The 24,084-nt window shown below is 44.7% G+C and overlaps 3 protein-coding genes across 3 annotated transcripts; 1 reads left to right on the top strand and 2 right to left on the bottom strand.

Moving 5' to 3' along the window:
• Window positions 1–9,637: 9,637 nt before the first annotated feature.
• Window positions 9,638–12,730, bottom strand: LOC127296599 (protein DETOXIFICATION 16-like). Its single transcript, XM_051326760.2, has 8 exons — window positions 12,405–12,730; window positions 11,767–12,311; window positions 11,574–11,660; window positions 10,747–10,803; window positions 10,427–10,665; window positions 10,217–10,335; window positions 10,027–10,113; window positions 9,638–9,939 (listed from the first exon to the last, which is right to left on the bottom strand). The coding sequence occupies exons 1-8, from the start codon at window positions 12,648–12,650 to the stop codon at window positions 9,889–9,891; spliced, it is 1,431 nt and encodes a 476-aa protein (XP_051182720.1). The 5' UTR covers window positions 12,651–12,730; the 3' UTR covers window positions 9,638–9,888.
• Window positions 12,731–17,205: 4,475 nt separating this feature from the next.
• On the top strand, window positions 17,206–20,602 carry LOC127296598 (CASP-like protein 5A1). The gene is made up of 3 exons (XM_051326759.2): window positions 17,206–17,639; window positions 19,658–19,790; window positions 20,128–20,602. Exons 1-3 carry the CDS (start codon window positions 17,428–17,430, stop codon window positions 20,317–20,319), a joined length of 537 nt encoding a protein of 178 aa, XP_051182719.1. The 5' UTR covers window positions 17,206–17,427; the 3' UTR covers window positions 20,320–20,602.
• A 307-nt stretch (window positions 20,603–20,909) lies between these two features.
• LOC127296597 (BTB/POZ domain-containing protein SR1IP1) lies at window positions 20,910–23,872 on the bottom strand. Its single transcript, XM_051326758.2, has 5 exons — window positions 23,572–23,872; window positions 23,097–23,166; window positions 22,422–22,991; window positions 21,777–22,328; window positions 20,910–21,676 (listed from the first exon to the last, which is right to left on the bottom strand). Exons 1-5 carry the CDS (start codon window positions 23,628–23,630, stop codon window positions 21,107–21,109), a joined length of 1,821 nt encoding a protein of 606 aa, XP_051182718.1. The 5' UTR covers window positions 23,631–23,872; the 3' UTR covers window positions 20,910–21,106.
• Between the last annotated feature and the right edge of the window lie 212 nt (window positions 23,873–24,084).

Below are 24,084 nucleotides of genomic sequence, written 5' to 3'. Positions count from 1 at the left end.
TCAGGAGCCAAAAATAATAATCCAAGAAAAGTAATTTTTATTGTACACAGAGGATGACATGTGGGTCCCATTTTGCCACAGCGGTCTCAGTGTTTCGAAGTCGGCATAAGATGGAAAGAAAAAGGGAAGTGACAAATATCAGGAGCCAAAAATAATCCAAGAAAAGAAATTATTGTACATAGAGGATGACATGTGGGTCCCATTTAGCAGCAGAGTTCTCAACGTTTCCAATGCGGCACAGGACCAAAAAAAAAGGAAGTAGCCAGAAATCAGGGGGTCAAAAAATCCAAGAAAAGAAAGGTTTCAATTGGGCTGCATCTGGCCGTCTGGGCCTTCGAACTATCCTGCTGACGCCTTTGGACTCGTACAGTTTCAGCCCACTCCAAAACAGGAAAGTCCTATACTTCGCAAAAACAAAAAACAAGGAGATTCACATATAAGTTTGTTTATTTAAAAATAAAGATTTTTTTTTCCGTTTGCAATAGCTCAGAGCGAAATACACTGTTTATTGTCTGCAAAATAATCAAGATATCACATGTTTTTGTACGGGGAGGCTGACATCGGGGACCCATGAGCCAGCAGCGTCGTCAACGTTTTAAAGACGGCAGAGGATCGAAAGAAAAAAGAAACCAAAAATCAGTTGGTAAAAAAATAAAAAAATAAACATTTATCGTTCTGAGAGGATGACATGCGGGACCCATGAGGCAGCAGCATCCTCAACGATTCCAAGGCGGCAGGGGATCAAAAGAAAAAAAGGAAATATCCAGAAATTAATTAGGGGTTCAAAATAAATCCATCAAAGGAAAGTTTTATTGTTCATAGAGGATGACATGTGGGACCAACCTGCCAACAGCGTTCTCATCGTTTCAAAGGGGCAGGAGATCAAAAGAAAAAGGCAAGTTGCCAGAAATTAGGGGTAAAAAATAACTCCAAGAAAGGAAACTTTTATTGTTCGTAGATAATGACATGCGGGACCCATGAGCCAGCAGCTTACTTAAAGTTTCAAAGGCGGCATGAGATCGAAAAAAAAGGCAAGTGACAAAATATCAGGAGCCAAAGATAACCCAAGAAAAGAAACTTTATTTACATAGAGGATGACATGCGGGTCCCATTTTGCAGCAGCGGTCCCAACGTTTCAAATGCGGCTTGAGATCAAAAGAAAAAGAAAGTAGCCAGAAATTAGGGGGTAAAAAAATCCAAGAAAATAAAGTTGATGGACATAGAGGATGACATGCGGGTCCCATGAGCTAGCAGGTTCCTCAACGTTTCAAACGTGGCATGAGATCGAAAGAAAAAGGCAAGTGACCAAATATGAGGAGCCAAAAATAATTCAAGAAAAGAAAGTTTTATAGTACATAGAGGATGACATGCGGGTCCCATGAGCCAGCAGGTTCCTCAACATTTCAAACGTGGCATGAGATCGAAAGAAAAAGGCAAGTGCCCAAATATCAGGAGCCAAAAATAATTCAAGAAAAGAAACTTGATTGTACATAGAGGATGACATGCGGGTCCCATTTAGCAGCAGCGGTCTCACCGTTTGAGAGGCTGCGCGGGATCGAAAGAAAAAGGCAAGTGACCAAATATCAGGAGCCAAAAATAATCCAAGAAAAGAAATTTTATTGTACATAGAGGATGACATGCGGGTCCCATTTTGCAGCAGCGGTCTCAACATTTCCAAGGCGGCACAGGACCAAAAGAAAAATGAAGTAGCCAGAAATCAGGGGGTGAAAAAATCCAAGAAAAGAAAGATTTCAATTGGGCTGCATCTGGACATCTGGGCCTTCGAACTATCCTGCTGGGCCTTTTGACTCGTACAATTTCAGCCCACTCCAAAACAGGAAAGTTCGGATTTTTCTAAAAAAACAGGAAAGTCCTATGCTTCGCAAAAACACAAAACAAGGAGATTCAACATATAAGTTTGTTTATGTAAAAATAAAGATTTAATTTATCCGTTTGCAATAGCTCAGAGCGAAATACAATGTTTATTGTCTGCAAAATAATCAAGATATCACATGTTTCTTGTACGGGGAGGTCGACATCGGGGACCCATGAGCCGACGGCGTCGTCAACGCTTTAAAGGCGGCAGGGGATGGAAAGAAAAAATAAACCAAAAATCTGTTGGTACAAAATCCAAGAAAAGAAACATTTTCGTTCTAAGAGGATGACATGCGGGACCCATGAGGCAGCAGCATCGTCAGCGTTTATTGTTCATAGAGGCTGACATGTGGGACCCGTGAGCCAGCAGCGTCCTCAACGTTTTAAAGGCGGCAGGAGATCGAAAGAAAAAATAAGCCAAAAATCATTTGGTAAACAAAATCCAAGAAAAAAACATTTACCGTTCTGAGAGAATGACATGCGGGACCCATGAGGCAGCAGCATCCTCAACGATTCCAAGGCGGCAGGGGATCAAAGGAAAAAAAGAAAATATCCCGAAATTAATTAGGGGTTCAAAATAAATCCATCAAAGGAAACTTTTATTGTTCACAGAGGATAACATGTGGGACCGACCTGCCAACAGCGTCCTCATCGTTTCAAAGGGGGCAGGAGATCAAAAGAAAAAGGCAAATAGCCAGAAATTAGGGGTCAAAAATAACTCCAAGAAAGCAAACTTTTATTGTTCGTAGAGGATGACATGCGGGACCCATGAGCCAAAGCCTTACTCAACATTTCAAAGGCGGCATGAGATCGAAAGAAAAAGGCAAGTGACAAAATATCAGGAGCCAAAGATAATCCAAGAAAAGAAATTTTATTGTACATAGAGGATGACATGCGGGTCCCTCAACGTTTCAAATGCGGCTTAAGATCAAAAGAAAAAGAAAGTTGATTGTACATAGAGGATGACATGCGGGTCCCATGAGTCAGCAGCTTACCCAACGTTTCCAAGGCGGCAGGGGATCAAAAGAAAAAGGAAATAGCCAAAAATCAGAGGGTGAAAAAAAATTAAAGAAAATAAACTTTTATAGCACATAGAGGATGACATGCGGGTCCCATGAGCCAGCACATTCCTCAACGTTTCAAACGTGGCATGAGATCGAAAGAAAAAGGCAAGTGACCAAATATGACGAGCCAAAAATAATTCAAGAAAAGAAAGTTTTATAGTACATAGAGGATGACATGCGGGTCCCATTTAGCAGCAGCGGTATCACCGTTTGAGAGGCGGCAGGGGATCAAAAGAAAAAAGAAATTGCCAAAAATCAGAGGGTGAAAAAAAACCAAGAAAATGAACTTTTATAGTACATAGAGGATGACATGCGGGTCCCATGAGCCTGCAGGTTCCTCAACGTTTCAAACGTGGCATGAGATCGAAAGAAAAAGGCAAGTGAAAAAATATCAGGAGCCAAAAATAATTCAAGAAAAGAAAGTTTTATAGTACATAGAGGATGACATGCGGGTCCCATTTAGCAGCAGCGGTATCACCGTTTGAGAGGCGGCAGGGGATCGAAAGAAAAAGGCAAGTGACCAAATATGAGGAGCCAAAAATAATTCAAGAAAAGAAAGTTTTATAGTACATAGAGGATGACATGCGGGTCCCATTTAGCAGCAGCAGTATCACCGTTTGAGAGGCGGCAGGGGATCGAAAGAAAAAGGTAAGTGACCAAATATGAGGTGCCAAAAATAATTCAAGAAAAGAAAGTTTTATAGTACATAGAGGGTGACATGCGGGTCCCAGTTAGCATCAGCGGTATCACCGTTTGAGAGGCGGCAGGGGATCGAAAGAAAAAGGCAAGTGAAAAAATATGAGGAGCCAAAAATAATTCAAGAAAAGAAAGTTTTATAGTACATAGAGGATGACATGCGGGTCCCATTTAGCAACAGCGGTATCACCGTTTGAGAGGCGGCAGGGGATCGAAAGAAAAAGGTAAGTGACCAAATATGAGGTGCCAAAAATAATTCAAGAAAAGAAAGTTTTATAGTACATAGAGGATGACATGCGGGTCCCAGTTAGCAGCAGCGGTATCACCGTTTGAGAGGCGGCAGGGGATCGAAAGAAAAAGGCAAGTGACCAAATTTGAGGTGCAAAAAAAAACTCCAAGAAAAGAAAGTTGATTGCACATAGAGGATGACATGCGGGTCCCATTTAGCAGCAACGGTCTCAACGTTTCCAAGGCGGCAAGGGATCAAAAGAAAAAGGAAGTAGCCAGAAATCAGGGGGTCAAAAAAAATCCAAGAATAGAAAGAATTTTGGTTCATAGAGGATGACATGCGGGACCCATGATCCTGCATCGTAAACGGCTCGATCGGAGAACGTTGAACGAGATGGCGCGATCTAGAAAAAAAACAATGCCAGAGAGGCTGCCATCTGGGCCCTACATCCCTCGGCGGTGCGGATTTGCGTTGACTCGGCCGGCGAACCCGAGATTTCGAGATGCACCACGTCCCGGGCCACCATACGCGACGTTTTGGCCGCTTTTGTCGGGCTAGGTGGCCTCAAAAACGAGAAAAAAAAAGTTTTGACATGCACCACGGAGGGACAAAAAATCGTCGGCCATGGTACACCAGCAACCACGGCGCGACTTCAACTTCGTCGGCCATGGCAACTTTTCTTGTAGTGAATGGGGTTCCCAGCCCCAATTAATTACAACTTGCATTAATAATTCTCTTCACATGCTTTGCCCTGATCTATCAGTAAGCAACTTAATTTTGCAAATAGACACTCCTTCATGGTATGTGAATGTTGGAAGGCACCCGAGGATTCGGTTAGCCATAGCTTGTGTAAGCAAAAGGTTGGGAGGAGTGTCATCCATAAATAATGAAACTAAAGTACATGTGTAAACAAAAGAGAAGAGGGATGATCTACCTTGCTGGTAGAGATAACGTCCTTCATGGGACCGCTCTTGAAAGTCTGGTTGATAAGGTAGTTAGAGTACCCGCTACCATTCGTTGACAACAACAAACACCTCTCAAAACTTTACTTTTATGCTCTCTATATGATTTTAAAACTTAAAAAGCTCTAGCACATGATTTAATCCCTGCTTCCCTCTGCGAAGGGCCATTCTTCTACTTTATGTTGAGTCAGTTTACCTACTTCTTTCTATCTTAGAAGCAAACACTTGTGTCAACTGTGTGCGTTGATTCTTACATGTTTACCTATTGCACTTGTTATATTGCTTTATGTTGACAACTATCCATGAGATATACATGTTACAAGTTGAAAGCAATTGCTGAAACTTAATCATCCTTTGTGTTGCTTCAATGCCTTATACTTTGAATCTATTGCTTCATGAGTTAACTCTTATGCAAGACTTATTGATGCTTGTCTTGAAAGTACTATTCATGAAAAGTCTTTGTTATATGGTTCAGTTGTTTACTCATTGTCTTTACCATTGCTTTGAATCACTTCATTCATCTCATATGTTTTACAATAGTATTGATCAAGATCATGTTGGTAGCATGTCACTTAAGAAATTATCATTGTTATCGTTTACCTACTCGAGGGCGAGTAGGAACTAAGCTTGGGGATCTTGATACGTCTCAAACGTATCTATAATTTCTTATGTTCCATGCTAGTTTTATGACAATACCTACATGTTTTGTTCACACTTTATGTCATATTTATGCATTTTCCGGAACTAACCTATTGACGAGATGCCGAAGTGCCAGTTCCTGTTTTCTGCTGTTTTTGGTTTCAGAAATCCTAGTAAGGAAATATTCTCGGAATTGGACGAAATCAACGCCCAGCATCTTATAATTGCACGAAGCTTCCAGAACACCGGAGAGGCACCAGAGGGGAGCCCTGGGGGGCCCACACATGTGGCCGGCGTGGCCCAAGGGGGGGGCGCCCCCCTATTGTCTGGCGGCCTCGTCAGCCCTCCAACTCCGACTCTTCGCCTATAAGAAGCCCCTGACCTAAATCTTCGATATGAAAAAGCCACGGTACGAGACCGCCGCCATCGCGAAGCCAAGATCTGGGGGACAGGAGTCTCTGTTCCGGCACGCTGCCGGGACGGGGAAGTGCCCTCGGAAGGCATCTCCATCGACACCACCGCCATCTTCATCACCGCTGCTGTCTCCCATGAGGAGGGAGTAGTTCTCCCCCGAGGCTAAGGGTTGTACCGGTAGCTATGTGGTTAATCTCTCTCCTATGTACTTCAATACAATGATCTCATGAGCTGCCTTACATGATTGAGATTCATATGAGCTTTTGTATCACTATTCATCTATGTGTTACTCTGGTGATGTTATTAAAGTACTCTATTCCTCCTTCATGATGTAATGGTGACAGTGTGTGCATCATGTAGTTCTTGGCGTAGGTTATGATTGTAATCTCTTGTAGATTATGGAGTTAACTATTACTATGATAGTATTGATGCGATCTATTCCCCCTTTCATAGTGTGTTGTGGAGCTTGTTAACTCCGGCATTGAGGTGCTCTTGTAGCCCTACACAATGAATGGTGTTTTTCATCCAACAAGAGAGTGTAGAGAAAGTAATATTTGTTTATTCAGTTATGTGATCAATGTTGAGAGTGTCCACTAGTGAAAGTATGATCCCTAGGCCTTGTTTCCAAACATCGAATCTCCATTTATTTACTGTTCTGTTGCATGTTTACTCGCTGCCATATTTTATTCAGATTGCTATTACCACTCATACACATCCATACTACTTGTATTTCACTATCTCTTCGCCGAACTAGTGCACCTATACATCTGACAAGTGTATTAGGTGTGTTGGGGACACAAGAGACTTCTTGTATCGTGATTGCAGGGTTACTTGAGAGGGATATCTTTGACCTCTTCCTCTCTGAGTTCGATAAACCTTGGGTGATCCACTTAAGGGAAACTTGATGCTGTTCTACAAACCTCTGCTCTTGGAGGCCCAACACTGTCTACAAGAATAGAAGCACTATCAGTGCGCTCTGCATAAAAATTGCTAGCAAAGAAAAACAGGCCTTTGCCTGATGGTGCGTCTAGCTTTGGAATGGTAAAGTCAAAGAGGGAGTTCGATTGGAAACTAATGTGGTCGCAAGCGTGTGCACCTAAAACACTACAATTTATGTGGCGCCTTTCCCATAATAGTTTGCCGTGGAAGAACAACTTCAAGAGGAGAGGAATGGAGATAGATACCATATGCCCGATGTGTAATCGACTGGATGAAGATGGAGGGCATATATTTTTACATTGCAAGCAAGTTAAGCTGCTATGGCGGATGCTGAACCTAGAGGAGGAGAGGGAGAAGTTATGCTTATGTCTGAATGCTAAGGACATGCTCATGGATATTTTCCAGGTTGAAGAGCAAAAACGCTTATTGATCATTGCATTGTTGTGGCAATGGTGGACAACTAGAAACAAAAAGAATGTTGGGGATGGGATCCGATCAGTACAGGAAGTGGCTTTCCAGTCCAGGAGATGGGCACTTGAGTTATCTCATTTTTATCTGAAGAAACATGAAACAAAAAGTTAGACACCGACTGCAGCAAGATGGATTCCACCAACAGAAAATGAGCTGAACGTGAATATTGACGGATCCTTCATGGAAAATCCTCGCAACGACGGCTAGGGCTTTGTCATAAGATATGTTGCAGGGACCGTTGTAGGATCTGGGGCGGGACAACTGCTGTTTCCACAAAGTGTCATCCATACTGATGCAGAGGCATGTCTCCAGGCACTAGCTGCATCAATGAACTGGGGCATGACAAGAATCATGATTGAGTCTGACTACTAGGTGCTCATGAATGCTCTGAATAATACAGACTATGATCGATCCCAGATCGGTGTTCTTGTACGGGATGCTAAGATGTTTGCAAGGCTGGATTTTACTTCTATTTCCTTTAGCTATAGTGATCGTGTTTGTAATAAAGTAGCGCATGCCATGGCGGCGCTCAGTGCATCGAGTGAGCATGGTACATGCCTGCTGTGGCCAGATGATGTACATGTGTTTGTGGCTATCGACCTAGCTCTGCATATGGTTTAATGGAATGTCGTGTTCCATGTAAAAAAACCAACAATGGCGGTCTGGGCCGTGCTTGCCAAACCCGGGCACCGTGCTCGTGATCCCTGCGCGATGGTCTGCCGTTGGACCACTCATGATAGAATCACTCCGGTAAAATCCCTGATGTATGACAGGTTAAAAAGAGAAACATACGAGATCATCGCCAACATTTGTAATGAGTTGAAAGAGATTAGCGGGTTTTTTACTTGATACTAAGTGCATGTAGAAAAATACATTGAGAACATGCATCTTCCCTCTTTAATTCTTTCACCTCTAATAAGCTAAGTGCATGTAGAAAACAAGAAAAATATGTGTTTAATATTATTGGGTTTGATTTCCGTGCGATGAGAGAGAAACAATTAAAATGCATTGGGAAGATAGAAGTATACTCTTTTGTAGACAAATTTTAGAGCTAGATGTCCTCTTATTAGAGGACAAAGGGAGTAAGTGCGCAAATCTTCTTTAGACAAAGCTGGGCATGAAAGGGACCCACTTCATCGTCCCCTTATGTGCAGCCTTCGTCGCCTTCTCCACATTAGTGTGGAATTCGGCCTTCGTTTTCCTTGTGGCCAGCCCAGTGAAATAAGAGGCAAACGTAGAAATGGAAATGCCTTAGGTAAGTGTCCATCCTGCGACTTCCATGGTACGTCCTGATTACTCATGCCTCCAGGCCATATATCTTTTTTTTCTATGTTTTTGCTTTTTCGTTTCTTTTCATTTTGTGCATAACTAACTATAGAAGTTTGTTGCGACGTAGAGCAGTGAAACTTTTTGTTGCTGCAAATGGAGTTGCAACTAAGATTATTTTTTCAAATGCAAGTGTGGTTGCAACTGATTTTTTTTAGTTGCAAGTGGAGTTGCAACTAGTATTTTTCTAGTTAGCGCATGTACAATGGTAGAGAAGGCACGTCTTCTCTTAGTCCTCCACGTCATGTAGATAAAATAATAACTATAACATGTACAATGCATCGTCTCTTAGTCCTACCCCTTGCAATTAATAGGAATCAATTAAATTTGGTAGGAAATTAGGTTGCTAAGAGAAGACATGTGGTACAATGGAGCAAATGGTCTTCTCTTATTTTATAAGGGATCATCCCTTAGCTAAGGGAAGACAACCTTCTCTTTCTCTATTCTCTCTCCTCCAACTCAGCTAATATCATACGTGGCAGCTCTAAGTGAAGGATGGCGTCACCGCATTGTACATGCCCTTAGAACTGAGCTTTTTTGCAACTGATATTTTTTACAGTTGCAAGTGTGGTTGCAACCGAGATTTTCTCTAGTTTCAAGTGTGGTTGAAACCGAGATTTTTTGCAGTTGCAAGAGGGATTGCAACCGAGATGTTCTCCAGTTGCAACTTAGATATTTCCAGTTGCATGGCTGCAAGTGAGATTTTTTTCCGGTTCCAAGAGTAGTTGCAACTAAGATTTTTCCTACTTGCAAGTGTGGTTGCAACTGAGATTTTCCCGTTGCAAGCGAGGTTGCAACTACGAAATCTTTTTGGTTGTGCACCGAGTGGAACACCGACTTTTTTTGTTGCATAATTTTATTTTTCCGATTATGAGAGGGAGAGAAATTAACTTGTGTGTTTTTGGAAAAGCATTTAGATTATAAATAACAAAAAAGTTAAAGAAACAACTTAAAAAAGGCATTGCCATTATTCTACTGAGCACTAAGTCAGTAGACTGAGTCCTAGAAATACACTATAAATATACAGATTAAAATAAATAGTGCTTGCAAATGTATCGAAAATATCCAACATACTGGTTACCTTTTTCCCACATGCGGAAACTAGGAGGTCAAGTTCAGGATCCCGGTGCAACCACAAAAATAGGGAGCATGATTATTACTTGATAATCTTAGGTAACAATGTTTACATTTTCTCTCTACGTATAAATCAATTACCAGTTGCTTCCATGTTTGATGGCATCACCAATTGGGATTTTGCTGCATGATATTTTCTTCATGCAACTAGAAGAGAAGATCTTAACACCATGTCTTGTGCCTTGATTGCCTAAACCAAAATAGAAAATAAGAAAACCCATCAGATATCGCTATACAGTGGATAATATCTGGTGATATACGAATTGCAAGTTCTTACTTCTTCTTCCCAGTTTATTGAAAGTACGATCCCCATAAGAAACATAAGCTTTGTTAGGCTGCCACAAAAGATGCCGAGCCAAAGCCCCTAGTGAAATCATAACAAGTCAGGTCTTTCAGACATATTCATGTTGTCATTGAAATGAGATGCTAGAGTGGTACTTGATTAAACATGCTAGTATCCTACATACCATTCCATTCAGATGCAGGAAGAACGCAAATAACACTGCCAAGGGGATGCCTGCCAAGTAGTACGCGGCAAGATTGACACGTGCGCCGATCTTCTGCTTACCACATCCAGTTAGCACACCTGGAAAAGTACAGATAATGCTCATGTCATCATGTTTAAGATTATTCTCTAGTTTTGAAACACACGGTACTTTAGTTATGCTCATAAGTACCTGAAAGCGAAGTATGCATTCCATCTATGAAGAAGGATATCGCGAGAACCGGCATCATCCGGCCGATGTATGTGACAACTTCCTCCTCATTGATGTACAAATAACCCCAGAATTCACGTAGCAGAATCATTGTAATGGAGATCACTAATCCTTCAGACAAGGCCATGCATATGACTATTCTGGTTGCTAGCTTTGCTGCCTGAGGCTTACCGGCACCAAGTTCATTGGAAACGCGTGTGCTATTTATTTATGCAGGAAAATACCAGTGAGCATATCGATGGAGAAAGCATCTCACATTGTGTTTGTGAATCTGACGGTACCTTATGGCTGCGTAGAGACCAGATGGCACCATGAACATGAGAGCATCGGTATTAAGACTGCAGAACTCAATAATGCATAGCTTAGAAACAAGGACAAGGTTGAATTATAGTACACACCCTCTATCGCAAAAATGGATGTTGGAGATTTGTCAAAATTTAAATTTATCTATACACTAAATTATGTTCAGATACATCTAAAATTCAAAGTTTAAAACAGCAGGTTATAACCTATAGCGTCAGCAATCTCAGAAGCTACGAAAGTTATAGTCGGGCTATAGCGCAACTAAAGCCATATAGCAGTTTTGCTAAATAATGAATAAATCAAAATTTTGACAGCAATATTTGTGTATATAGTTACATCCATATTTCCATGTGCATTACGTATTAACATGATCACATAAGAGATATGAATAACCAGGATATAGTTACATCCATATTTACATCATTAAGTAGCTGCAAGTTAGGATATAGTTATGTCAAATATTACATGACCACCAAAACTACAAAAGCATGTAGAAACTAGTTATGGGACAAAAAAATTGGCTAGAAATTGGGCCGTCGGAAAATTTTGGGACCAAATTTTTTGAGCTAGCTAAGCATGAAGTTATTGGCTAGCTACAAGACTAAACTGGAGCTAAATTGTCATAGCCGGGCTAGGCTATTTCCGTTTTAGCCTTTAAAGACCTTAGTTGTAGCCCGAGACCTCTCGAAAGTCTATAGCCGGGTTAATTAAAACTTTGCTAAAAAATAGACAAATCTGCGACGTTTTTTTTTAGGATGGAGGGCCAATGGTGTACATGCAAAAAAGGAAAGGTTATCTTCATTACCATATCGACAATACTGAGGTTTCAAGCATAGGATTAGGCAGAAGACCAGAGAGCAGCACAAGTATCTCAAACGACCACCACTGCAAGCTGCACATGTGTGCAAGTAATTTTACATAGATTAGTTCAAGAGATGGTATATGCGTGTGGTGACGAGCAAGAAGACTAGCTGAGAAACAAGTTTGATTCGTCTCACCAAACCATCGTCGCGGAGGGGAAGGCGAGCGCCCCGAACTGGCGCAGCTCCTTGAATGCCTCCATGGAGAACCCAGTCCACGTCCTCTTACAAGCTCCCGACAGTCTCGTGTACAGGGTCAACATGGCCAGATTAGAGGAGTAGGAGATGGCGCCGCTCAGCGCCGCGCCTTTGCTCCCCATGCCAGCCTTGTGCACGAGTGCCCAGCACACGAGAACGTGGGCCAGTACCGTGACGGCGGAGCTGGCCATCACCGGCACGACGATGCTCTGCGTTTGCAAGAACCGGATGTGGCACACGAGAGGTACGTATGGAACGAGGGACGGGATGAGCCACCGCGCGTAGGTGCCGGCCTCGGCGGCGATGGACCGGTCCTGGCCGAGGAAGATGAGGATCCGGGTGGTGTTGGCCCAGATGGCAACGACGGGGACGCAGACCAGCGTGAACACCAGCATTGCCCGCTGCTTGTAGATGCCCAGGAGGTGGTACTGCCGCGAGCCGAACGCCTGCCCGCACAGCGTGTCCAGCGCGCTCGCCATGCCAACCTGCAGCTCGATTTGATCATGCAAATAATGAATATAAACTTGCCAAATACTTGTGCTTGTAGGCTAGCAGTAATGAAATGTACAGATGCTCACGAACAAGCTGAAGCCAGTGACGTTTGCGAGGGAGGTGGCAAGCGATGCGCCGGCGAGTGGAAGCTCGCCGAGATGGCCGACGAACATCACGGACACCAACTGTAGCGCGAACTGGAGGACGTTGCTCGTCACCAGCGGCCCCGCTAGCCGCAACAGGCGCTTCGCCTCCGCTGCCGTGGCACTCTCATTGCCCTTCTCGGGTCCGGTGGCAACGAGCAGTGGCTCGTCTACGCTCGGTTTCAGCATTCTTCTCAGCTGTAATGGAGTGATGACTGATGAGACTGTGGAAAGCAAGGGGCGAGCTGAAGGAGAGTGTCTGCACTAGATCTACGGAAACTGCGTAGCAACTGTACATATGTTTAGTACTTCCAATAAATAAGCCACACGAGATGTTTTCAAGGTTGGTTTGACCAAACATTTAAGCAACCATATCTGTATTGTGTCACACAAAGTTGATATTGTTACTTATCGAAAAACATTTCCTAGTGATACCAAGTTTCTACCAATAATCATCTTCTAGTTTAACAAATTCTTAATCAAAGTTAAAGCTTGTTTCGTGGTAGCAACATGATTGTATTCGTGTTGGATCTTTTTTTTCTGTGGTATTTTAAATTTGGTTCTTCTAGTTAAAGAAAATTTAAACACACTTCTCATGAAGACGTACAAATTTATTTAGAATTTTTTTTACACTTACAATTTAAATTTTAAAAAGTGGTATCATAACGTTATATAACATGGGATATCACCGGAAATGCTCAACGGAACCCGGCAACGGGCGAGGATGAAATCATGCCCGTGCAATGATTGGAGGTTAGGAAGTACTAATGTATTGCACTGTATAGCTAGAAAAATTAATGCCAAACAAATCTTGTACACACTGTATAATAGCGCATATTACGAGAAAAGTTAATGTTAAATATATATCTTATACACAGATTTGTATTGAGATTCTACGTAACAATAAATTTAGAAGATTATGATACTACTCTATAAGACTAGCCACAATGAGTGTATCATAAGTAGTATCATGCATGCCATGTTGGCAAAAATATGATGTGGCGCATCAATTAATGAGGTGAGAGATGAGAGTGGTATTATAATATGATACCGTATCATAGCATGTAAAACTAGAAAACTTAATGGCAAACACATCATGTACACCAATTTGCATTGAGATTCTACAAAATATTAAATATGATGATACTATGATACTATCTTATGATACTATGCATTGTGGGGTTAGTATCATAAACTAGTATCATGTGCATGATACTAGTGTATGATACTTTCCATTGTGACTAGTCTAATATCATCCACTATAAAGATACTTCTTCATTCTGATTTAGTCTACATTTAAAAAAATAAAACAAACTAGTATGCATTTATTAGTACTACTTAGATATGTGAACAACTAATCCAAGCTACATTGAAAATTACAACATCTAATAAAGAGAGCAAAACCACTTCGTTTTCAGTGTTGTTGTTGATCAAAAGCTAGAATGTAGAGTATTTATGAATAAATTCTAGGACTAGAATGTAGACTAATGAAGAGAGTATTATCATAGACAAGAAGCTATAGACAAGAAGCTAAGAGGTCTGACACGCTCATCCACCCGCCAGAATTAATTATGCTACTGCCACTGCCAGCCAACGATTCATTAAATTCAGTAGTAACGTGAGACAAATATGGTCAATAATTGCACCGGGAGTACATCCTCAATTAGTTCTATGATTATGTGTGTGAACCAGCCCATAACTATCCATGATAATCAAGGTTTAGTATATGCAAGGCTGCTAATCGCTGCTTGCATTAAATGGAACGCATTGAATTCGCTAGGCCCTGTACTGAATTTGCAATCAAAACACTATATCTATCCAACTACTCACATAGCAATTCGACGCAATATTAGGTGCTAATACGTATTAAACTGCTCATAGTGGGGGTAACATAGGTGGTAACATCATACGTCTCAAGACATTTTGGTGACATGACATGATAATAAAAGAAAAAAAGAGTGAGGTGTTAACTAGCTATGTTACCATAACATCACACATCCCAAAACAATATGAGTGTACAACATAATTAATGACACATTGCATGAAACCACATCTAAGTTACTACACACTATGGAGTTAGTAACTTAGACTAATAACATAACATATGTTACTACTAGACTAGTTAATCTCCACTATGAGCAGCCTTAGGTGCTAGTCATGTGTATTAATTCGACGCAATATTAGGTGCTAATCACATAGCAATCATTAACGTAAGAGATTTCGACCTCGCGCGTAGTCGGATCCCAAATGTCCGGGTCGGGGATATCACTAGATATGCTCTCGTAATACTGCATGCAACTTGGCTGATACCTCTGTCTCACTTGTAGAAAATAGGGCTTTCGTCCAAAGCTCCTGGGAGCTTTAGTCCCGGTTTACCAGTGGGGAGCAGTGGTCCCGGTTCGACCGGCGCGGGGCGACGCCACCCTCTAGTTTCGATCTACCCTGCCCAAGTGTAAGTCACACTTAGCTTTTTCCACTTCTTAGCACAAGAGAGGTGTGTTTGATTTGCTCTCTCTTCTTATGCACAAGAGGTGCTCGATGAAATGCCTAAGAGCATCTCTAGCAGAGCACGTAAACACGCAAACTGAAAACCCGGAGTTCAGTTCATCGAACTCGTGTTTACGGATCAAAAAATCGCTGGCGCAGAACAGAGCCCGTAAACCAAAACGGTAAAATAGAATATTTTGTTTTACAGTTTTTGTTTACGGGCTCTGTTCTACGCCAGCGGCTTCCAAACCGTAAAGACAGAGTTTTTCATAGAATTCATATGCAAGGTATACAACAATCGATCATAATTAATCAAATAATTATCCAAATTATTACAACACATAAACAAATATTTGTACCAAATTATTACAACAAATTTGGGAAAATTGAACAAATAAACAAATCAACCAAATTACAACAATTCTCGAAAATTGAACAAATGAACAAATGTCTCAACAATGATACATGTCACACATAAAGGAATGGAATGGTAGGATCAAAGGCGACGGCCATGTCGTTGCCAGTGGTGCATTTTCAAATCATAAACGAGTTGGGCATGGGTACTGGCATTCTCAATCTGCCGATGCATTTCAAGGAATGCTTCAATGCAATTCGGATTGCGTTGGGGTTCCACTTGGGTGCCAACGTTGTCATAGAAGCAGGGCAAGCTTAACTCTCTTTAATCCTCGGTGATCATGTTGTGAACAATCACACAACATGTCATTATGTTCACAAGGATTTTTTTTGTCCCAAAACCGGGCTGGGCCATGAATAATGGCAAACCTTGTTTGTAAAACTCCGAAAGCTCTCTCAATATCCTTGCGAGCTGCTTCTTGAGCTTTGGCAAATTCATCTTTTATTCTGTCTCGGGGATCCTTCACAGACTTAACACAAGTTGCTCAATTCGGATAGATGTCATCGGCTAGGTAATATCCCATTGTATACTCATTGTTCATGACCTTGTTTTTGTTGCTAGTGGGTGCTTCCCCATTTGCTAATTTCGCAAATAAAGGGGATCTTTGCAGCACGTTGATGTCATTGAGTGTTCGCGGCAAACCAAAAAAACAATGCCAAATCCACAAATCTTGTGATGCAACGGTCTCAAGTACAATGGTAGCATCTTTGCTCTTGCCACAGTACTGTCCATGCCATGCCTTGGGACAATTCTTCCATGTCCAATAAATACAATCAAGACTACCAAGCATGCGAGGCCAACCTCTTTTCTCATTGATGTCCATCAATCTTTTCGTGTCATCCTCATTGGGAGCTCGGAGATAGGTTGGGCCAAACAACTTGATAATCATAGGAGCAAACCTACGCACCGACTCCGTGGTAGTCTTCACCAATTCGAAGATACTTGTCGGTGTAGGGATGCCATACGCAATCACCCTCATGGCAGCCGAGATTTTTTGAAACGGGCTGAAACCCATCACGCCGGCGGCATTTCTACGTTGCTTGAGGTAATTTGAATTGGCTTCGCAGGCCTTGACGATTTTGACGAACAAACTACGACGTATGCGATACCTCCTATGGAGTAGATGCGGCGATAGGTAGGTACCTCGGCGAAGTAGTGCTCCATCAGCTGCTCGTGGCCGAGGAGGCGATTCCGGTGGATGTGGTTCCGGCCAAGCACTGACCCGCGCCTCCGATTCAGCAGCCTCGTGCGGTCCTCCAGCTCCTTGACGGAGAGAAGGAGGATGGTGGCCTCCACCTCGTCGTCCTGGAGCAGCTCGTCGAGGCCGGAATCGTCCGAGCTCGATGAATCGGACAGATCGACATCGACGAACTCGTCGCCCGAGCTCATACTCGATTCAGACGGCGCGACGGCGGCACCTGGAGCTGAGCGAGGAACCGCGGACGGGGTGCGGGTCGACCTACGCTAGATATGGATCAACCGCTCGGTTCGCTCGAGCGGCCCTACAAATACAGGACGATTTGGATTTTCGGTCTCAGCTCAAAAAAAATTTCGATTTTGCCTTGTTTACGGTAACTGATCGGCTCCATTTTTCAGCCCAACCCGTAAACTGACGGTTAATTTTCGGTTTCGGCCTTTTTACGGGTGTTAGAGATGGTCTTAGGATAGGTTTCGAAACAGTTTGGCAGGAGAGATTAGTTTCGCATTCAGATTAGTAAAAGAAAAAAAGGCCAAGCAAGCAAAGTAGCAAAGTCAGCACGCTGGGGTCCCATTTCCCTCCAAGACACGGGAAGGGGAGACGCCGTCGGGGGCTGCAGCTGCCCAGCACTCCACAAGACTGCCGTCTCTTTTTCGCCCCGGCCAAAAAAGCAAAGCAGAACCACCTCCCTCCCTTTCCCCGATCGAGCCCGACGCTTGTGGCCCGCTCGCTCCCCTTCTCCCTCCCTGACTCCACCCGAATCCACTCCCCCAGCACCCAAGAAACCCTCCGCCGTCCGCCCCACCCACCGATCCCGCGCCGGCGAGGGACGAGGAGGCGAGGGAGCCGAGCCCGTTCCGTCGGCGATGTTCGCGAGCAGGCCGGCGGTGCACCCGGTGGAGGCGCCGCCGCCGACGGATCCGGTGGGGCAGCCCACGGGCGTGCTCATGAAGGACCTGCCGGGGATGCCCGGCACCGCGGGGGGCCTCGGCCTCCGCGTCGCGCAGTTCGCCTTCGCCGCCGTCGCGCTCGCCGTCATGGCTTCCACCAACGACTTCCCCTCCGTCACCGCCTTCTGGTAACCACCCTACCTAGCCCCTCGATCGTATTCCGAGTACTACCCCCCCTACCAAACTATAGGCCTTAAACAGCGTCGATCCTTTACATCTCTACCTTGTTCAAGAAAGGAATCGCGTTCCGATCTGCTTGGCCCGCCCGCCCGCGCGTGCGCGCGCGCTTTTGGAGCTGGGGACCTCGCTGTTGTTGTTGGGGCAGTTAACGCTAGGCACCGCTCCCCTGTGCAAGTCCTGTGCTGGAACTTAGCTCAATTCGGCAGTAGGCTCCCATAGCTTCTGATGAGTGCTGTTTGCAATGCAAATTCTGGAAACCCTGCGGGCTGGGGTCAACCCTGCCTCGCCTGAAACTGAACTAACGCTAGGCGACTGGGTAGCAAGCTCGTTACTCTTTGTTTCTCATCCTTTTTGGGCAACTTTCTCCATCTTGAATGCAATTGATTGCCTCACTGATGAGAAGACCAGGGCTGTGAAATGCACCTGCTTGTTTGTAGCGCGCTACTGCCCTGTGCAAAAGAGGATATCTATCTATCTATCTGCCATCATCATTCCCTTCCTATTCTAGCTCACTAGTAGTCTGTGCCAGGGGATTGTGCCGCTGAGATATTCAGTACACACTGACTGAACAATAATTCATAATTGTCAAAAAGAATATTATCCTGTCTCTTTGTGACAATACTAGTTTTACTTGATTTAGTTTGCCCACCTACATAAATATGCATGTACTTAATGGCCTTATAGATGTCTGGAATTATTTTTTATACATGCCAGAACGCAAGAGCCTTGCTAATAAGTATAAGCACATTCTATCGTTAATTACTTATCTTCAGTTTACTAAACTGCATTTCTGTGCACAATTCATGAAATTTCTATGGGCAGAAGAGTTAATTGTGACGTTATCTACCATAGCAAAACCGAGACCACAAATGTATCATCCATACTGTTGGGTTTTTTTTATGAGTTGGAGACTTGGAGTGCAAAATTTTCTTTCTGGCAAAGACTGAGGAGTAGCAGTGCAAAATCTACCTTATAGATATTGCAAACAGGGTTAAAATAGGCCGAAAACCAAAGCTAGAGAACACAAGTCAGGAAATTAAAAAGAGGCTAAGAAACAACAGACTGGGGACTGAACTGAAAACCCTGCTAACAGATATACTTCAAAGTAGCTTTACCCTTAATGGAAGGCTTGTGGCATTGCTTTACCTTACTAAACAGTTTCTGGTACTACTATGCTGGGTTTGCATAGAACGATAGGGTCCCAATCTTTCAATTTAATTATGAACTCCCTGTGTCCCAAATAAAGCTTCTTAACGTTTTCTAGATACGGATGTATCTATAACTAAGATATATTTATATACGTCCGTATCTGAACAAATTTAGCAACTTGTTTAGGGACGGAGGGAGTAGTTACTACTGAAGGATCTTAGATGAAAATTTACCAGTTGGATCATACAGTATGGAATATTGATCATATTATGTACTTCAGTGTAGCATTATGTTACTTTTAATATTTTAAAGTTTTAGCTAAGCCTTTTCAAGCATGTAGACTGCTGTGGTTTCGTAACTTCTTATTATGTGGGCATGCCTATTTCACGTCTGTAATTTAACATTTGCATCAGTGTGATGTGTGGATGATCCAAAATATATACTCCCTCCAGCCCAAATTAATTGTCGCAGGCCATGACAAACTAAATCAATACCAAAACTGCCGTCCGCTCCAATTAATTTGGGCGGGAGGGAGTATTATAATAAGAGACAGGGGTGAGCACTTCTTTGTTGGGCCCATCTTACAGCAAGCAACACAGATAGTGTTCATGCTTTGAACTTATAAAAAGAAGCTATGTTGTGTCTAGTTTCTTCGATATTTTTCTGCTGCAGTCAAGTTTCTGTTCCAACACTGCTTATCTGTATTTTTAGTTTTCTGCTCAATATTAGACATCCTTGAACCTCAAGGCTTTTTTATAATCTTAAATGTTTGTTCATTTAACGTGATAACAAATTGACGGGTTGCTGTTTTGGGCAGCTATCTTGTTGCAGCAACCATACTTCAATGCCTGTGGAGCTTTTCACTTGCCATCGTGGATGTCTATGCATTGCTTGTTAAGCGTTGCTTACGGAACCGTCGTGCTGTTTGTCTTTTTGCTATCGGAGATGGGGTAGGTCAATATACATCTTTTTGTTCATGTTTCTAGTGCTTTTGAAATTCACTTGGCAAATCCACTTTTTATTATGATTCCAAAGATAGGTGTTGAGATATATATGAAATGTACTAAGTGCAGTGCACTTGTCCATGGTATCTTTTGTAAAATCGATGCTATATTAGTTTTGTGACTAAGAAATCTTGCTGTGAGATAAAAAAAAAGCATGCTTAGATTATGACAATTGAATGAAATCGCATTTTTACTGCATTTTAGATTTGTTCTGGAAAAATGTGTACACATCGTTTTTGCCTGCGTGAAATCTAATATAGTGACCATGGTTGTTTCTTGGTAGATCACGGCAGCACTGACCTTCGGTGCAGCATGCTCGTCAGCAGGCATCACCGTCTTAATCGATAATGATCTGAACATATGTGGCGAAAACCACTGTGGGAGTTTCGAGACCGCGACGGCGATGGCATTCATGAGCTGGTTTGCTCTTACGCCTTCCTTTCTGCTGAACTTCTGGTCAATGGCTTCTCGATGAAAACAAGGAGGAGGATATAGCCTGACTTCTGAACGGTTTTGCACACGCAATCATGGTTTAGTGACAAGTGGGATAGAGTGGCACAGCTAGTATCAAGATCCGAAGCTGATGTATGCCTCTAAAAACACACGTATCTACTAGTATTACAAGTCTGTAAAAAGGGAATAGGTAATGGCTTGTCTTGAACATGTGTTGCACTGGAACTCTAGAATTGTTTTGACCCAGGCACTGTAAAACGCTTGATGTCATGTCCTGAATCAAATTGGTTGAGTTTTGCCCTGAACGAGTCATGTGTTGTCCATATAGAGAGAGCTAAAGGTGCCGGCTAATACTTCATGGTAGGTGGCTGCAACTTGGTCACCTTCTGATAGATGATGCCGTGATCTCCTTCCGTTCACATTTTGGTTTGTTCTAAGTACTGTACCATGTTGTCTCATGTCCGTATGGCGTATTGATGTACAAGGGCCAAATTCCAGATCATGTAGGAGGTGCATTGCTAGCCAGAACAACGTTATCGTAATCTCACCGGTAGAGACGGGAGAGAATGGTCGCGATCACGTCAGATGCTTCCATGTTAGTAGAGCGCGTCGTAATAATCCAACCAGCCAGCTTTGCGGTGGAAGACAACTCTGTACAGTGTATACTGTCCAAAATTTTACAATGGCTTGAGTTTCTTCAATAGGAACTTGACATGATACGTGTCGATCACATAATGGTGGCACAAATTACAAACTGTACACTACATCCATACTACACTAACATGCTTATTGATCTTAAGTAAAGAGTATCAAGAAATGGAGTGCCTCCGATCCTTGGCCGGCTTCGTGCGGACCTTGCCGGCGGCCACAGGGTCACGGACGAACGGGTTGAGCCGTCCGAGCTTCTTCATGAACCCGCCACCGCCGCCCGGCTTCTTCGGCAGAGGCGGCTTCCCCGACGGTGGGAAGCTCCGGCCTCCGCTAGGCGCTGCCGCAAGCGGCGGCTGCGGCGGCGGCGCCGCCGAGGGGTCCCTGAGCCGCATCTTCATCTGGAGCAGCTCCATCCTGAGCTCGTCGTTCTCTCGCTGCAGCCGCGACACCTCGCTTGACGGCGCGCTCCGGTCCCGCCCGTTGAAGCTCGGCGTTGGCCTGTACGATAGCGCCGGCGACTCCCCTCCGGCGTAAGATGGTGCGCCGCTCGGAGGCTGCGAGGGCGGCAAGCGGAGGCGCCGCTGCTCGTGGTACAGCACCTGCACGACCGTCTGCATCGGCAGTCGGTCGTTCTGCGCCGCGTGCGCGCACGCCTCCCGCGACAGCTTCTGGCAGTCCATCACGCTGCACACCTTCTTCCTCTCCCCCTCGCTCAGCGACGGATGCGCCTGCCGAAACCATCACATTTCAGCACTTAAGCTAGTATATGAATCAAGATCAAGCACTTAAACAAGTCAATGAATCAAGATCGAATCCGATCAAACGAACCTTCAGGTAGATGTCGATGGCGCGGTACATGCCGTCCTCGTTGAACCTGGCGCGCTCCGGGATGAGCTCGGCGAGACAAGTGAACTTGTCGACCGGCAGGTTCACGTCCGAGGATATCTCGGCGAGGTAGCTCTCCATGAGCCTGCCGACCGGCCCGACGTCGTTGGGCGGCGATGCTGCCGAGACGAAGTCGTCGTCGGTGTTGTAGTCTAGCCGAGTCGCCTCGCCCTCGTGTTCCAGGTAGCCGGCCATGATCCTCTGCACAGCGTCGACATCGAAGGCCGTCGCGCCAGCGCCTTCAGGAGAGGAGGACGGGATGAGGAGGTCGTCGAGCACGGCCTGGCCGAGCTGCCCGGCCATCCGCCCCTCCAGGTCGAGCCGACACGCTAGCGACGTGTCCAGGTAGATCGCCGCCCGGAGCAGCATCGACAGGAAGCTGACCGACATGGTGTTCTTCTCCCTCGGCAGCAGGCTCACGATCGTCTCGAGGACCACACGCTTCTCGTGCTCCTGCCGAGGCTCCATCTTCTTCCTGTCTCTACCGTTCATGTCCTGCAAGGAACAAACAAACATGTCGGCAATGTCAGGCTCTGGCAAGAGTGCTAATGTACTGTATACTGTGGTGATGTGTTCGACTGATCTGACCAGTCTTCGAAGAGACTTCTGAGCGTAGAGCATGATCATAGTCCCCATGGCGATGCCCTTGAACCCTCTGGCCTTCATGGCGATCATGACTCTCTGAAACGTGTCGATCCGCAGCGCCGTCAGCTCGTCGACCCACCAGTACTCGTCCACGGGCTTCAGTCCGCCATCGTCGCCAACCCCGTCGCCGCACGTCATGGTCGCGACGGCGTCGATGCACCTGCCGATGAGCCGCACCTTGTCGGACGCCGGGAGGAGCTCCTCGGCACTGCGGAGCGCGGTGACCGCGCCCGCGAGGCTCGCCAGCGCCACCTCCTCCAGGTAGGCCTCCGCCCTGCCGATCAGGTTCCCCGGCTTGCACTCCTCGGTCATCTCCAGGTGCTCGGCGGCGCAGCGCAGCATGGCGACGTTGTCGGCCGTGATCTCGAAGTTGACGCCGTAGCAGAACTTGATGACGAGGTCGAACGCCTTGGCGTCGCCGGGCATGCCCGCGATCTCGAGGTGGGTGACCCGGGAGCCGTTGGCCCCTGACACCTGCTTCCTTATGTAGCCGCATTTAGATGCCAATGGCAGCTGAAAAACAACGCATACTGTCATCAGAACTCGGGGTTTTTGCTGATTCTTGCGATCCATCTCTAGAACACTTGGTGAGAACTGAAGTTGGGGTTGGTTGATTACCTTGTGCAGGTTGAAGGTGCTCTCCCCAACTTGGATGGTAATATCGCTCGGGAATTCTTGTGAACGTATCCTGCATCAACCATTTGTTCGAGCTCTCGTGAACAACTAACTAAATCCATATGTGGAAATTCAGCTTCACATCAGAAAGGCGTTTCGTTGCACGTTTTTGCTTGGTTGAAAACACTAGCGTATCATGATGATTGTTTACGTTGAAAGAAAGAAAGGAAGCTCGTGAACAACTAAGTAATCCTGGACGTAGGCAAGTGGGCTGATAGATTACAGATGGACAATACCGTGGCAAACACTCAAACTAGGAGGCACCGGTGGATTGGGCTAATCTAAGGGCAGTGGAAATAAACGAGACAGAAAAGAGCAGCAAAAACAACGATGATCTGAAAATGTAAACACACTCTCATGGCGCCAAACAAAAGATGAGCTCACTGATACTAGCATGGAGCAGAGTGGAGGTACTTACCAGTCACTGGTTCTCTTCATCGCAGCTGAAGAGAACTGGGGAGCAGTCTCCGTCTGCATCCTGAAGCTCCCTCGCAAGGTTCACCGCTCTCTCCCTCCTCCCTAGTCACTCCTTCTCTCTACCTTCTCCTCATCTTTATCTCCTCCAACGTCCACGTCCGGTGGAAATCGGGGACAGCGCATCGAGTGAAGCAGGTGCGACACTCGCGGATTGAGCCCGTCTGCCAATGGACTGTACTCCTGTGCCGGCGGTTGGAAGCCACACAGCCAGCACGGCGGCTCCCTGTGGATAGATGGGAGAAAATCGTTGTCTGGAAACAAAGAAGATGGGAGAAAATCGTACGCATACCTCTCGGCCGGTTGGCTGCTAGCTCTTCCCTTAGCTGCTGCCGTCCTTTTCTTCTATCGCGACTTGCCCAGGCCTTCCTTTTTGGTGTTTTTGGCAGTGAGATGCGTCCTACATTTTTGGAAGCTTGTGCTAGCGATGCACATCTTTGCAATCTTGTCATTTTTA

The sequence above is a fragment of the Lolium perenne genome, chromosome 4, assembly GCF_019359855.2.
Source record: "Lolium perenne isolate Kyuss_39 chromosome 4, Kyuss_2.0, whole genome shotgun sequence".
In the NCBI taxonomy this organism is placed as follows: domain Eukaryota; kingdom Viridiplantae; phylum Streptophyta; class Magnoliopsida; order Poales; family Poaceae; genus Lolium; species Lolium perenne.
The sequence above is the reverse complement of the archived record's forward strand: the minus strand, read 5'-3'. Positions and strand labels throughout refer to the sequence as shown.